This window comes from Lonchura striata, chromosome 2 (genome assembly GCF_046129695.1).
Source record: "Lonchura striata isolate bLonStr1 chromosome 2, bLonStr1.mat, whole genome shotgun sequence".
NCBI lineage: Eukaryota > Metazoa > Chordata > Aves > Passeriformes > Estrildidae > Lonchura > Lonchura striata.
The window spans coordinates 96,590,378-96,604,639 of NC_134604.1; the positions used below are offsets into that span (position 1 = coordinate 96,590,378).

The 14,262-nt window shown below is 37.4% G+C and overlaps 1 protein-coding gene across 1 annotated transcript in view; it reads right to left on the reverse strand.

Moving 5' to 3' along the window:
* Window positions 1–14,262, reverse strand: part of ANOS1 (anosmin 1) — a 124,590-nt gene that overhangs the window by 49,781 nt on the left and 60,547 nt on the right. Inside the window, exons 3-5 of the mRNA XM_031503838.2 lie at window positions 9,336–9,398; window positions 5,980–6,202; window positions 1,216–1,400 (exon numbers count right to left, since the gene is read on the reverse strand). Of these exons, the coding sequence (XP_031359698.2) occupies window positions 1,216–1,400; window positions 5,980–6,202; window positions 9,336–9,398 (471 nt within the window). The remainder of the gene's footprint in view (window positions 1–1,215; window positions 1,401–5,979; window positions 6,203–9,335; window positions 9,399–14,262) is intronic.

Below are 14,262 nucleotides of genomic sequence, written 5' to 3' on the forward strand. Positions count from 1 at the left end.
CCCAGGAAAGGCAGCTGTCAGACTTCTTATTGCCCTAGCACATGAACATGTTTCTGAAACACTGTCCTGCAGACCCAATGCAAGGCAGGGTTCATGTATGTTCAGCTACTGTGGAGCATATACAGTGCATGTTCCCAGAAACGTGCATGAGGTCTGGGATGAGAAATAGCAGAGCACTGTGCTCCCTTTGCAGCCCGGATTCACCAGCCACAGCTTCTACAGTCTATCATACATGTGGTTTGGTAACAGTGAGGAATAATTCAGATCTAGCACATTTTTGCTACTTGGCATTTTCCTTGCAGGAAAGGAAAGGAAAGGCAGGAGCTTTTTTTCTGGAATGGAGAATGCAGGTTCAATACTTGCACCTCAGCTGAGAGACTATAAGCCACTGTGACTTGATCAGTTTTGGACATGCTCTCTTGGGCTTGCACAAGCAAGGTTTCCTGCCAGGGTCTGCTGCAGGGGGCTTTTTCTGAGCAAGACTACAAGATAGTGACAGCTCCCTCTAGCACCATGCTGAAGCTAAGAAATTCACTTCTGAGTGTTCAGTCTCACAAGCTTCATGTTTTTGTAAGATAGCATTTTCCAACACAATCTGAATTGAGAATGAACAGAAATTGTCACAGAATTTAAATCCCTTACTCCATTTTGCGGATGGTTCTACTTATTCTCTCTTTCCGTTTTTTTTCCTAGCTATAATGATATTTTGCAGATCTTTTCAAAATCAGCATTTTATTTTTCTTGTCAGCAGGGATAAGGGTGAAGCAGTAAGATAAACGATTGGAACTCTGCCATCCAGGTGGACTGTCAGCATGGTAAAAAACAGATTGAAACTGGGAAGGAACTAAGTGAAAATGTATGCTCTGTTGGCTGCTTCTCATTAAGAAACATTTGCTCATGAGTCTTACATTTTCAGTCTGGATTGCACTGAGTGATAAGAGTATGACATCATAGAGTTTTCTGAATTGGGAGGGTCTCACACCTGAAAAAAACAACTTTACATAGAATAAAGGCTTTAGTCATTTTTTTCACTCTGTTTTTTGTTAACTTTTGACAAGAATCAAGCCATGCCTTGGACACTGTGCAATGAGTCCCACTAAACTCAGCACTGTCTCTAATGCACTTCCTTGAATGGAATTTGGTCTCTAATTCAACATTTTTCAAGAGATTTGTGACATTCTGAGACTGGATCCATATTGCTTACAAAGAACTGACCTGTGCCACAGTTTGCCAGTTCGTAGCATCATCCTCACTCGGATGGATTCCTTGATTCCACCTCCTCTGAACAACATAGATTACAGGCTCAATGGAAATATTGAATTTTGAAGACCATTTCACCTCCAGGTCTCCAGACTGATGTTCTACGAATTTTAATTCTTTCCGGGGTTTCAGTGGAACACCTGTAGTACGAACACACAGATAAAAGTATATGAGTAATTTATAAGATATGATTAAGCCATTTGTAGATGAAGCTGTAAAAAAAATAATTGAAAAAAAAAAGACAGTTTGTCAGAGAAAATGCCAAAAAGGGAGGAATGATAAGCATGGAAGTTTCAGAAGTGTTCCTAGCCAACCTATCTCTGTTAACATTAAAATTTGTTTTCAAAAAAATCTTCAAAATTATTTCTTTATTTCATTAAAAAACTGGAGGATGTGAAAGCTGTAAGCTAAAACTGACTTCACAGAAAACATTTGCCTAATACAACTGGGATAAAATCCCTTTGATCTCAAGCAGAATCAGCTATACCTGTTGTTCAGTTTTTCACCCAATTTGCCCTTAAACACATCTAATAATAAAATTTCCATAGCATTGCACAGCAGTTTATTTAACTACTTTATCCTTTCTACAAGAAAGCTTTCCCACTGCCTTGTTTAGTCTCCTCAGTGCATCATAAACTTGATACTGGTCCAAGATGTTTGTGGATCATGGGGAACAGATTCTTTCTTTTATCTATGGAGAAGCTTTTCACGTGCCACAAGACTGTTACCATGCTCCTGAATGTTTTCTTCTTCAGTCTAATAACCACAGTGCACTCCATTTCCCTTTAAAATTGGTGTTCCCAGACCCCTGTTCACTCTTGCAGTTGCCTCTGGAGACTCTCCAGCTTCCCAGCAGCCCTTCTCCAGAGTCAAGCCTAAAACTGGACACAGACTGTGTCTAAGCTCTTCGCAGTGCAGACCACTGAAGTGTGATTATTTCATACATCTTACATTAATCTGATGTACTTAAGAAAGCTGCTTGCTTCCCTGTGCCATGATCTTATTTACTCACATGCTGCAGCTGTACTGCATGATGTGTCCTTCTCCACTCTTCCCTAAAGAGCTAGGAAAGGTAATTCCAAGACATCTTGGAATAGATGTGTTATGTATATTGTCAAATTGTTGCATTTCAGAGAAAAATATATATTTCTAAAAGATTACTGTAATTTCTCATTACACAGTGACACAAAATATGGTTATTTATGTTGTTATACCGCCAGTATCACCTTTTTGAAAACATCTCCAGTAGCTTGAAGGAAAAAACAACTCTTCAAATTGGACACCTTTTAATTAAATCAACAAATCAAATGTTAGACACATTTCTCTAGACAGATGTTAGGAATATTTATATTTGATTGCACAGCATTTTGTCACTTGAGGATATGTCACAAATAAGATCTCTGTGTTGACATATAAGCTTTCTTAGCAAGTTATCATATGCATTTTAGTTATTTTGTTGTTTCAATGACTGTCCACATAAGGCCAGATGTATGTATTGGTTAGAGAAATTGTTTCCTACTCAGTCTGCCACAGATGACTTAGTACCAAAATTTCCTCAGGTGAACAAACCACTTCTACATTTTAAGGGGTGTTTTTATAAATCTGAGTATACAAGTACCTAAAAATAAGTGAAAATGATCTTGTAAGTAAATTAAAATGACCTTCAAGAAACTTAAAAGCCACCTGAAAAAAAAATAGAGTACCTAAATGTGGTTATCACAGCAGTTTAGACCCTGGATATCCTTCAATAGCCTAAAGACTTAGTCTAAGGTAACTAACACGACTTTGGATTTCCACATTTGCAAATCCTTCTTTAGTTATGATACACAATAATCCTATAATTTGCACGTTCAGAAAACTTCCATCTGCTTTGCATCAGGGGCAGTTGGATTCACTTGATTGCGAGTACATTGGTGTTACGTAATCGTGTGCAGATGGAGCACGGCAGTGCAAACAATGAGAGCACAGCAAAGTGCACTTTAAAATACTTCTGTAGAACCAGCACCATCAGTTTAATATCCAGATGTGAAGATCCAATTACTCATCAATGTGCCTTTTATTATGGAAATGGTCAGCCCCTTCTTTTGTGCTGGAACAAATCAGTCCTCAGTCTGCAGCGCTCCAGCATCTGCATTAGTCCAAAGTCTGCAGTGCTTAACCAAAGAATTCAAATCACTGATCACTGTATGTGTGCAACAGCAGAGTCCAGGAAAGAAGGTTCTAAAGGTGTTTTTCAAACAGCACATGCATCTCTGTGCCACAAAAGTAGGCACACATTATTCTGTCATGACCCATATCTTAAACACTGGTTCCCTCAGAATTCAGAATGTTTCTATTGGAGTTCCTTGTACAAGGTACATCCATGGCATCAATACACAATAAGCACAGTTCTGCAAGGACACTTTTAAACCTGTACCCTATGATTATAATACAAAATTATTTTTCTTTAAGCATGAAAAGAGTCATTAAACTGTGCATGACCATTTATCCTACTATAATCTTTCCAGACCTTTGACCCTTTGAATGTCCAAATCTGCCCTTCACTATTTACCTTTTTTACACAGATTTGCAGAGACATATTCTCAAGTCCTTCACTAGTTGAACCAGTGTAAAGAAGGGGGCATGAGGCCAGTGATAGAAGAGTAAGAAAGAACACTTGATATCTCCACTAAAGGGACATAAATATGTGAAGACTACATAACCAATTAGTAATACTCCCAACAGAGATGCAAATGTACTTGTTACATTAATCCAAAATCATTTGTAATATATGTCCTTGGTGGCAGTGTACTTACATTAACATTTTTTTTAGGATTGGGCTTTAGCACTCAGTACTAGAGGGCAAATTCAGTTTGGTAATCCAGCAAATCAAACGGGAATTTTACATCTACTGTTGTAACTAATCTCCAGCACCTGATCAACAGTAAAACTACAGAAACTTCTGCAGACTCTTAGATCCAGTCTGAGTTCATTTCCAAGCTGTGAGTGCTGTCAAAATGATAAGAGTAAGTACTGAACTTATTCACTAGATCTTAGTCATGCTTGCAGAGTTTGCTCTTCCTTAGTGACAGGAAGGTCATTTACCCCTGGAGGAAATGAATAGCAAGCCTGCTCCACTTCTATTTGTCTTTTGTTGCAGAAAGACAGGTTGAAGAGGCTAATTAGCTGAATTCATCAGCTGAGAAGGCAGTGGGGTATTGAGCTTGCCCTTCCTCTGCAAGACATATATGCTCTTACAAGCCAGCACCTCCTGCAGATCCCTGATAAGATGTTAGGGAAGGTTAGCTCTGCTCCCATTTAATCAGGCCAAGCAGAAGAGATCTTCCAGTGTGCAGTTACAGAATGTATCATATCCTGTCCTATGCTGTGACAGCTCCAGGAGCATTTAATCTTGTTCTATTTGTTTGTTTGTTTTTAACCTTTTCCAGTTATTATATCTACTGGAATGCTTTGCATTTGTGGCATGGAGGTTGAATGTGTAAATCATTACACACACAGCATGAATACCTGTTTACCACTCTGCCATTTGTGGACTAAGACATAATAAGTGATAAAACAAAAGACATATATAAGTGATCCATTTTAATAGCTTTCATTTCGAAAGTGCTATATGCTGGTGTGTACTAATCCCTTATAGTTTTAAAGGGGCTGCTCTAAAGTATCCTGCAGACAAGATAGTTTCCCTTCTGCACACATTGAAAAAGATTTATTAACATTTTAGTTAAAATAATTAACTTAAAAATAAATTCACCATCTTCTTTACCTATTTTATCATTTTTTCCATCCATATTTGGAAATAAGCATAGATTCAAACCTAAGCCTTGAGCTTAGATCAGAGTTCTGTTGATTATGCTCCCACAGAGAGCCCAAACTATCTGATTGATAAGTGAATAACTGAAAAATATTTATTTTTTATCACTGATATAAGAAGAATTGATTTTGGTACAAAAACACCAACCATGTGGAAAAATAATATTCTTTTCATAAATGCTTGTTTTTATGCATTAGGAGAACATTTTTCAAATATTTCCATGTATAAAGCTTTTTTAAATTCCAGTAAATTAAAATCTGGAATTTGTCTAAACAAAAAATTTCTTTCACATGTTCTTTTCAGAGGATGTCAAAGAAAAGGTTTATTCACAGGATCTCAGGACTCAAATCAATTAAAAATTTTTGAATAAGATTGCCTTGGATTCAAATAATGAATTAATATATATCTGTATGCAGATATCATAATCTTTCACTATGTTGTTCTGTGATGATTTGTTCTTTTACCAGATTATTTATTTCACAGTTCCTACTTGGTAGTCTCATCTACTTGGCTTGCAGATGGGACTAAAGACTATTTCTGATTAATAGGACCTGAACTGTTTATCATTAAATATTTTCCTGCTGCATTCTCTCTCGTCCCATCAAATTAAGTAAGATTTCACCTAAATTGGCAAAGTTTGTTCTGCTCAAGATGACTCATAATAGCCACAAATTTACATTCCACAGATTTCCAGACATGGGCTTCACAAGGGGACAAAATCTCGGAAATTTAAGCAACATCTCTCTCTGGTTTACCACTCTTTCACTGTGCAGTCACATCTCTACAGGTACCTCCTTTTTCTTCTCAACCATAAAAACTCCCAGCAAATGGGAGTCCTGGTTTACTAGGACACTTCACTATGGCCTGAAGTTGTTAGCCCAGTATGAGTACATATTAATAATACCTACCTTTGTACAGATTTTTTGGAATTTGGCACGTGTGACCACATCCATTGGAACAACATTTCTTCACTCCAGAACATTCAATATCAGCTTCACAGCTTTCAACACAGGCAGCTGCAAAACCACTGGCCTTCTCAGGTGCTGGGCAGTCCCCTTGCTTCACAGACAGGATGTACTTAAGGAATTCACAGCTAGTTAGGCATTCATAATTCTTCTTGGGGAAAAGAGGCTAAAAGGAAAAGAGAAGAAGGGTATGTTTTCAACAGGAACAATAAAAAAAAAAAAAAAAAAGAAACCAAAACCCCATCAAAGAAAAAATGTTATAAATTTCCAAGACGTCCTAAAGGATTATTCAGATTTCCAGTTTTTGCAACACTATCCCTGAATATTTATATATTCAAGCCACTTCTGAAAAAGCATTCCAAGTACAGAAGGAAGAATTCCCTCAAGTAAGACCACCATATTTAATGGAACAATTGTTTATATCTGCCAGCTTTCCCTTGTTTTCCTCATATTGACTGGCTATAAAGTTGCTCAATGACAGATTAAAAACACTCCCAAAACAAAGGAGAAGCAATGGTCAGACAGTCTGCTGTTTTTGGACTACTCCACATTCTTTCCTCTGTACTTTATAACACTTTTCCCACAATATCTGATGTAATGCCATTCTAGATAAATAAGGGAAATCTTGTTTCATTATACTGTTTGAACTAAGTTGGCTAAGAGAAGATTTTGCAGCATCTTTATGTTCTTGCCAGCCTATTAGTAACTGTATAATTCTTTGTGGAACTGAAACAGCATTTATGATAAAATGATCATCAGAAAATAAAAATTTAAATAAGCTTTAAATATATTGATTAAAGATCAAAGTGAATGCTACTTACTTGAGAAATCTAGTCCTAGATATTTAAGAAGATGTTTCAATGCATAGACATTTTACAGCATATGTAATTGTAAGGTCCACTTAAAACAGTATTTAAAATAGCTTCTACAACCCTGAGAGAATATGGTGTTTGACATGGAAATTACATCTCCTTTTTTGTTTAGTTTGGTGCAGAACCAGCTGAAGTGATTCCCTCAGAATGACTGCAGCATGTAACTGGCATTGTCTGCAGCTGGCCTTTCGATTCTAGAGCAACCAAAAACCTTCCACCCTGACAAATCTGATTTACAGGCTCCTAAGCCTACACAGGAGTTACAACCCACTCTATATCCAGGTAGCCACGTAACTCCTGTAACTTCTTCCATATTCAAATGTTTTACTTTCTTGTTTTTATTCTTCTCATATTTCTGGCGAAATGAGGAAGATTTGGCTATTATAGAGGCCTGGGTGTTTCACAGACTATTCTCTAAAGTCACTGTGGCCCAAGAATATATCCCTACATTACCTCTCCCATCTTTTCATACAGAACAGTCCAGAATTTTGAACAAAGCTTTCAGGCATGGATTTGGGCGTTACAGGCTTTAACCAGCCTAAACACTGCAAAAATAAGCAGTTTCTATGCCTTCTGCAGAGCCCAGTGATTCTTGAACTCTTGCTGCTCCCCCAATTGGCTTGCACCTGATGCCATGGTTAACCAGTTAAAAAGCTAAATATGTAGGAAACTAAATTTATAGGGGAAAAAAAAAGTCCAAAAACAAGTAATCAGATAAATTGTCCTTCACACATAAGGTTCCCTTTAACATTCAGTAGTACACTCATTTGGTGGATAAGAAGTAACACGTGAAGCAGGAACTTGGAGAAACACAAAGCTAAATTGTCACTTCCACATTTTTCACAAAATGCAAAAAGATTGAAAACACTCTCACAGGAAAACAGCCTCCTTTAACTGAATCAATGTCTATGGAGTATGCATGAGTCTGAGATAAAGGAAAATGGTCCCAGGCTTTTGTGTTTGAAGCTAATTTCAAATCCTAAAACATCACAAATTTGCAGCTACTTAATTAAAAATGTTATAGCTCCCTGAGGCATAATACGTCCTCGAGGCTTCTCCTCCTCACCCTATTTCACAGCTCATTTTTCAGTTAGCTGCTAAATGTGCTGCTCCTCATTATGGGCCTTTGAAGTTCTAAATTTAGCTTTAACCACAAAACACTAATCAAAGAAGGATGCTCACTGTTTTTAACTACAATAGAACAGTGTTCTACAAATGTTTTCCTTTTAAACTAATTTTATACAAATTTTCACCCATATCTGAAAACATACAGTCTGAGTGAAGAGCGATATACAAGAACAGCACAAATTAGATCCATGAAAACTGCTTTTTACAGTACTCTAGAATTCTGTATATGAGAAAGTAGCAAATCATCTGGGTTAAAAAACTTTTACAAGGCTTGGTTTTCATAAGAAACCTTTATTTTGTCTTCTGTTGTAACTACACAGATCAGTAATTCAGTAATCGCTATTAACATATTGTTGCATCTAATAATTTTTTAGTTGAAATTACAGCTTTTCCTAATCATCTTCATAATGCTTAAAACAATTTAAGTGTAAGACATTCTCTTATACTAGAAAAAAAGTGTCCACAGTAAAGAGAAGGAGTTAAATCAGTGTACCAATAAGATCAGTATATCAAGTAAGGTCACTTCTATTTTTTTATAGGAAAAGATTAAAATCTTCTTAAGAACTCACTTTCACAGACTTAATATAATTGAGCCTTTTTTATAAGAAGGCAGCTTTCTATTGAGCTGATACTTTCATTTTGAACTAAAAAACACTTAAGAACTGCAACAGATCACTTCCACCAACTCAGAGCCATGTTTCAAATCCAATAAAAAAATCTCCTTCTTTGTTATGGTTTGACTGATTCAGGTTTGCTTCTTCAGAGATTATTCTGATAGATGGTTCAAAAATAGTTTTCAAAACATTTGTTCTTGAATAATTACATATTTTGATATTGGTCTTCTGAACTTCAATCCAGTTACTCCTGGGGAACTATTCTTTTATAAATCAGACTGACTTTCACATACAGGAAAGTCATCTGTTCTAGCTATCCCGCACAAGGATTTTTGACGCATTTTATCTTTTAAACAAATAATGTCTTTCTTATACAGGGTCAGAAAAGATAGAAGGGCAAGTGGTAGAAATAGCATCTTAGAGGAGGGATGTAAGAGCACCTTCTGAGAGATGCTACGTAAGTGTGACTGGATTGAGTCTATAAGTGGAGATAAATCATTTGGTCAGAAAAAAAACCTTTTCTAACTCAAAATTAATATGGCTGCATTGTTAAATGTGTATCCTTTCAAATGAAGGCAAATGTGGCAAAAATAACATGTTTTTCAGCTGTCTCCTTGAGGCTAATAATTTAAATTAAAGAGACTGCTAGAACAAAGTGAGAAAGCGTGCCCTTGGGCTGACCTACCTCACAGAAGCTTTGGCAATGGTTTTTCTTCAGGTCCCAGGACTCTTTGCAGGGCTCCAGGCACTAGGAAGAATCAGGAGGCAGAGAAGTGTCAGAAAGAGAAAGAAATAACCACAAATAACATTTCTTATCCAGTTTTTCGGCCCACAGGAAGTTAATAATCTACTTCTCCTGGGGATATAATTTTGTCATTGAGTCATGGTGTCAGAACAAGGTCACGAGAAGCCATGGTTAGATTACAATGAAACATTTTCAGTATTTCTTACAATACAAGGCAATTGACTCACTTGTTTATTATGCCATCTTACTTTCTAGCTTCCTGGATGTAGGTCTTAATATCATCTAACCCCGTGTTCCTGGATGACAGAGACAATGCCAAAAGCACTACTCCAAACTACAGAAAGTGAAATCTTTTCCTCACTGACCAGCCTGAAGTTTAGACAGGCACATTGCCTTCCCAAGTGAGAAACTATTTCATCAAGCTATGGAGTAAACTCAGCAGAGGTTAAAACACTATTTCTGTATAAATAGATAATGTTCACTGGTCTGTTAACAAAATCACTTTATTTCAAGTACCATATTATCATTATTTCACCTTCAACCTCTGTTGCAATGGCTTACAGAGAGCTGAGATACAGAGCTATGCTTCACACAGCATAAAGAAAAATCACACTGTTAAGACCATTTAAACAGCTGAAACATAAATTCAGACTCACATCCAGAAACCTTTTCTCTTCCTTTGTTAAACATAAAAAATTGAAAAATACTAGCATTGTTGGGACCTAATGATAGCTACTCCTCCTGGTAATAGTGTAAAGATACTTATTGTACCAAAAGCAAAGGTCTTTTTCAAATGCAATGCAGTATTTAGGTAGTTTTCTCTCATGCACAGTATAAGATTGGATCAATACACACTTATGCTATTCAAAAGCAAACATGACTACATATAGACTACACCTCAGGGGTACACCTGTATCATCAATGTAGTAAAAACAACAGTGTTTTAAAAATTAAACATTTTTCTACTAGCAACAAAGCCTAAAAATGTAATAAAACTATTAGTCACAGAGGTTACACATTTCAGGAAAAAATATGCTTAAGCATTGCTTAAGCACCTAATGCACTTAAGCATTTTCTTTATGTATATTTTGGCATTTTAGATTCAGTTTCTAGCTCTTCGAAATTCACAATGTGTTGTATACAGATTAATTAGAAGAATACATTATAAAATGTCACTGAAGTTAGTAAATTCAATTAATTCCACAGTGCTGTTCCTCCTGTGGTATAGATACTGCACATTTGAGCTCAATTCCACTGTCATGTCATTTTGCAGCTCTCCTGTTCAATGAATTTAGTCCAAAAATTACTGAGGTATAAGTGGTTTAAACAAAAAATGAGAGATATTTTGACCATTCTGTGACTTTGTCAGTGATGTCCGAGACTTCCAGGCTTGTTGAAGGTGTTTGTACCCAGTGTTTATCTCCAGTGCAAGTCAGGCTCCAGCACCTGACACCTCATCAGGCTGCCACCTTTCAAAGTCACTCAGGACAGCCCTGGCTGCTTCCACTGGGCCCCAGCAGCTCCTGCCTCAGGGCAGGCAGAGACAATGGACATCTTCAGGGGAAGATGGACAAGATGAACCAGGGCTGAGCCCTACCCTGCAGTCCAACTGCTCTTAGAATATGCCAAGGAAAAGAGATGATGGAGCCTGTCATAAGGCCTGCATAGACCCTTACAGACTCTGGCTAGGGTACACACTTACCTTAACACTTACTTAAACAAAAATTATCTCCCTACTCCTGTATGGAGTCCCCAGAGCACTGGGCTAGCCTGGCGCCACGGGCAGCTGCAGAAGCTGCCTGCCTTTAGTGGAGCTGTACCACTGCACCACGCTGGATTAAGAGTAACTGCTAGCAGACAAAAAAGTTACCAATAGACGATCTGGAATTGTCTTGCTACGATGACAACACCTCACAAACACAGGTCTGTGCATTTATCCTCTTGGCTAACCTGCTATGAGGCTTCCCTGAAGTGGGAAGCTAGAAACATTGAAAGCTTGGATCCAGGTCTCACCTTTGAGTCTTTGACTTAAAATGTAAATGAGCTGAGATCCTGACATCCCTCCCACTGTCTGGTGATCTGATTCAGGATAAGGAGGAATCTGTTACCTAATAAAAAATACCTTGCAGACACAGCCACCTGCCCACAGAAGCCAAGCTTAGGCATGAAGATGGGACACCTCCAGCAGGCAGCAGGGCACTGGCACAGGGAGAATCCACTTGGCAGGTGCCACTTGTCCCTTGGAGCCACCACGCACCCTGTCCTGGCACCACAATGGGCTCTGCACTGCTGAGACAGGATGGGATGTGGGACACAGCGCTGAATGGCACAGGACAGTGGTACTCCTCAGAAGATCATGGGTGTCAATCACACCAGCCTTGATAACTCAAACCCCTCTAAAGAGCTTATTTCATCAAACCCAGTGCTTAAATCTGGAAAGTGGAGGCTTTTTTTCGTTGTCCAGACTGCTGCAGAGTGATTATTCTGCACTAAGCAATTGTATCAAAAGCCAAAACAATTGCTAATAGAAAGCACCCCAGCATTTCTCATCCCTCAAAATGTGTGGGAGTGGGAGGGTGTGTGTACCTCCACAAACTTTCATAGGTACAAATCTATGGATAACACAATACTACAGACCTGTTGATATTTAGACTTTATAAAATTAAAAACAAGAGCAAAATACTGTTTCATTCAAGGAAAAAGAGTTGTGATTGCTTTAAAATATTTTGGATTGTATTTTTTACTTCATCTTTTTTTCAGAGCCATGTTAGAGAATTATTTTCTGTTCTGATTTTTAATCCATAAACAAAGCAACTAGGAGATTAGCATATATGCATGCCATTTACATTAATTAGTAAAGGCAGTTTCAAAATAAGTCTACTAACACTTTTGCTTAGGAAATGATGCCTTTGACTTGAGTGGAAGGGAATTATACCAACACAGCACATTTCAGAATCTAATTAATTGCAAAACATCATTTAAGTACTGAAATACATATTTATTAAATTATTATATATTTATTAAAATATCATATTTAAATTAAATGGCTGCAAATGACATTTTTAACTATTTATCCAGCAAAAAAATATTTCTGTCAGAGTAGAAGAGACTATCCACAATATTTTTGTCTAAAAAGGCTTTTTTTTCCATCAGAGTGGAAACCAAGACATATGCAATCTGCTGTAAAAACAATGCTAAGTATTACAGCTGGAATATATTTTTCCTTTCTTTATCATTTACCATTCCCTCTGCTTCCAACAGCAATGTCAGAAATTAATGTCTTATGTTTACAATATATACACAAGATAAGTGCTTTGCTGTCCTATGGAACTTAATTAAATGGAACTTAGATGGTTGGGAGAAAAAAAAAAAAAAAGAAACAAAACAGCTTTCACTGTACAATGTCCTAGTAACTGACCATGCATGAGAACAAGCACCTGAAAAATGCATTTTCTCACTATCAGACACTAAGTAGAGAACAGAGTCAGGAATTTACCCAGAGTCAAAGAGGAATATAGCACTCAACAGTCCTAGAAAGAATGATTTCGTGATGGGTACATTTAAATATACGATTGTAGCTAATGGAACCATGAGAAAAGTGATTTTGCCTCTGGAAATCTGAGCACAGCGGCAGTAAACACAATGTAAAACAGGATAAATAACTATTTTGATATTTAGGGGCTTTTACACATCTTTAGAGTTTAAAAGATGTTTTTTAAACATCTGTTTCTCAAAAATAAGACTATGAGATGTCTAAATGCACGGCTGCACATTTACCTAGTTCAAACCAATGAACAGCATGGTAGCTTGGTGAAAAATATTAGGGCTCTGGCTGCCCATTAGAGGAATGTTCATCATTTTTTGTCAATTCATTTTACAAAAGTCTATTTACACATTTGTCTCTTCTGTGTTAATTCATGTCCTCCTAAACATTTACATGGGTATAAGATCAACAGCAAATTACTTCCATTCTACATATTAAAAGGAAAGAAGCATTTGGTTCTTAAACTGAAGTTATACACACTTTATTAAATATCCTTGTTGTATTTTTTTTTTAATCTGCAGTTTAAATCTCTTCCCCAAAAAACACAGGTGTGACTGTATGTTACAAAATTAAAAGCTCAGGTAAACAGGACTATATGCAGTGAGAATTTCAAGAGTGAAGAATCCTACACAGGCAGGTAGGTGAATCTCATTGCCCCAGTGGATCATTCCCAATGCTCTCCACAACCCACGCTGGGCAGCTCGACTGATTCAAAGGCTTCACATGAGCACTGCTCCATGTGAGTGGCTCATGGTATATCACATGGTATTGCACACAGCTTGTGGGCACATTTCCTCATGACCAAGTGCCAAAGATGAAGCATTGCGGCATTTCAGCTATTTCAGCAATTTCAGGTGCTCATACACCCTATCAGGTCAGGCACCCCCTGAACACATCTATCTTGTTTAAAATAAACTATTAGAAGTCAAGCTGACCTAAAGAATCAGTCAGTTACTCAGGCTGAAAAAAATCCATGAACCCAAAGAGAAGGGTTCAACTGCAGAATCAGTAGGTGCCATACTAGCTTGTAGGTTGATGTATGCTGTTCAAGAAACCTCTGAGCATTTTGTGAGATCAATTTTATGCCAAATTAGTCTCTTGCTCCTCTCTTTTCCCTCTCCTCCCTCATTAGCAGAATGAATCATCAGAGCACTAGTCACCAGCTTTCTAGAACTCAGTGTGACATTTTAGCTCTGTGCTGGCTTAAGCTGGGACAGAGTTGATTTTCTTCACAGTATTAGTACGGGATATGTTTTGGATTTGTGCTGGAAGCAGTGCTGATAACACAGGGATGTTTTTGTTACTGCTGAGCAGTGCTTACAG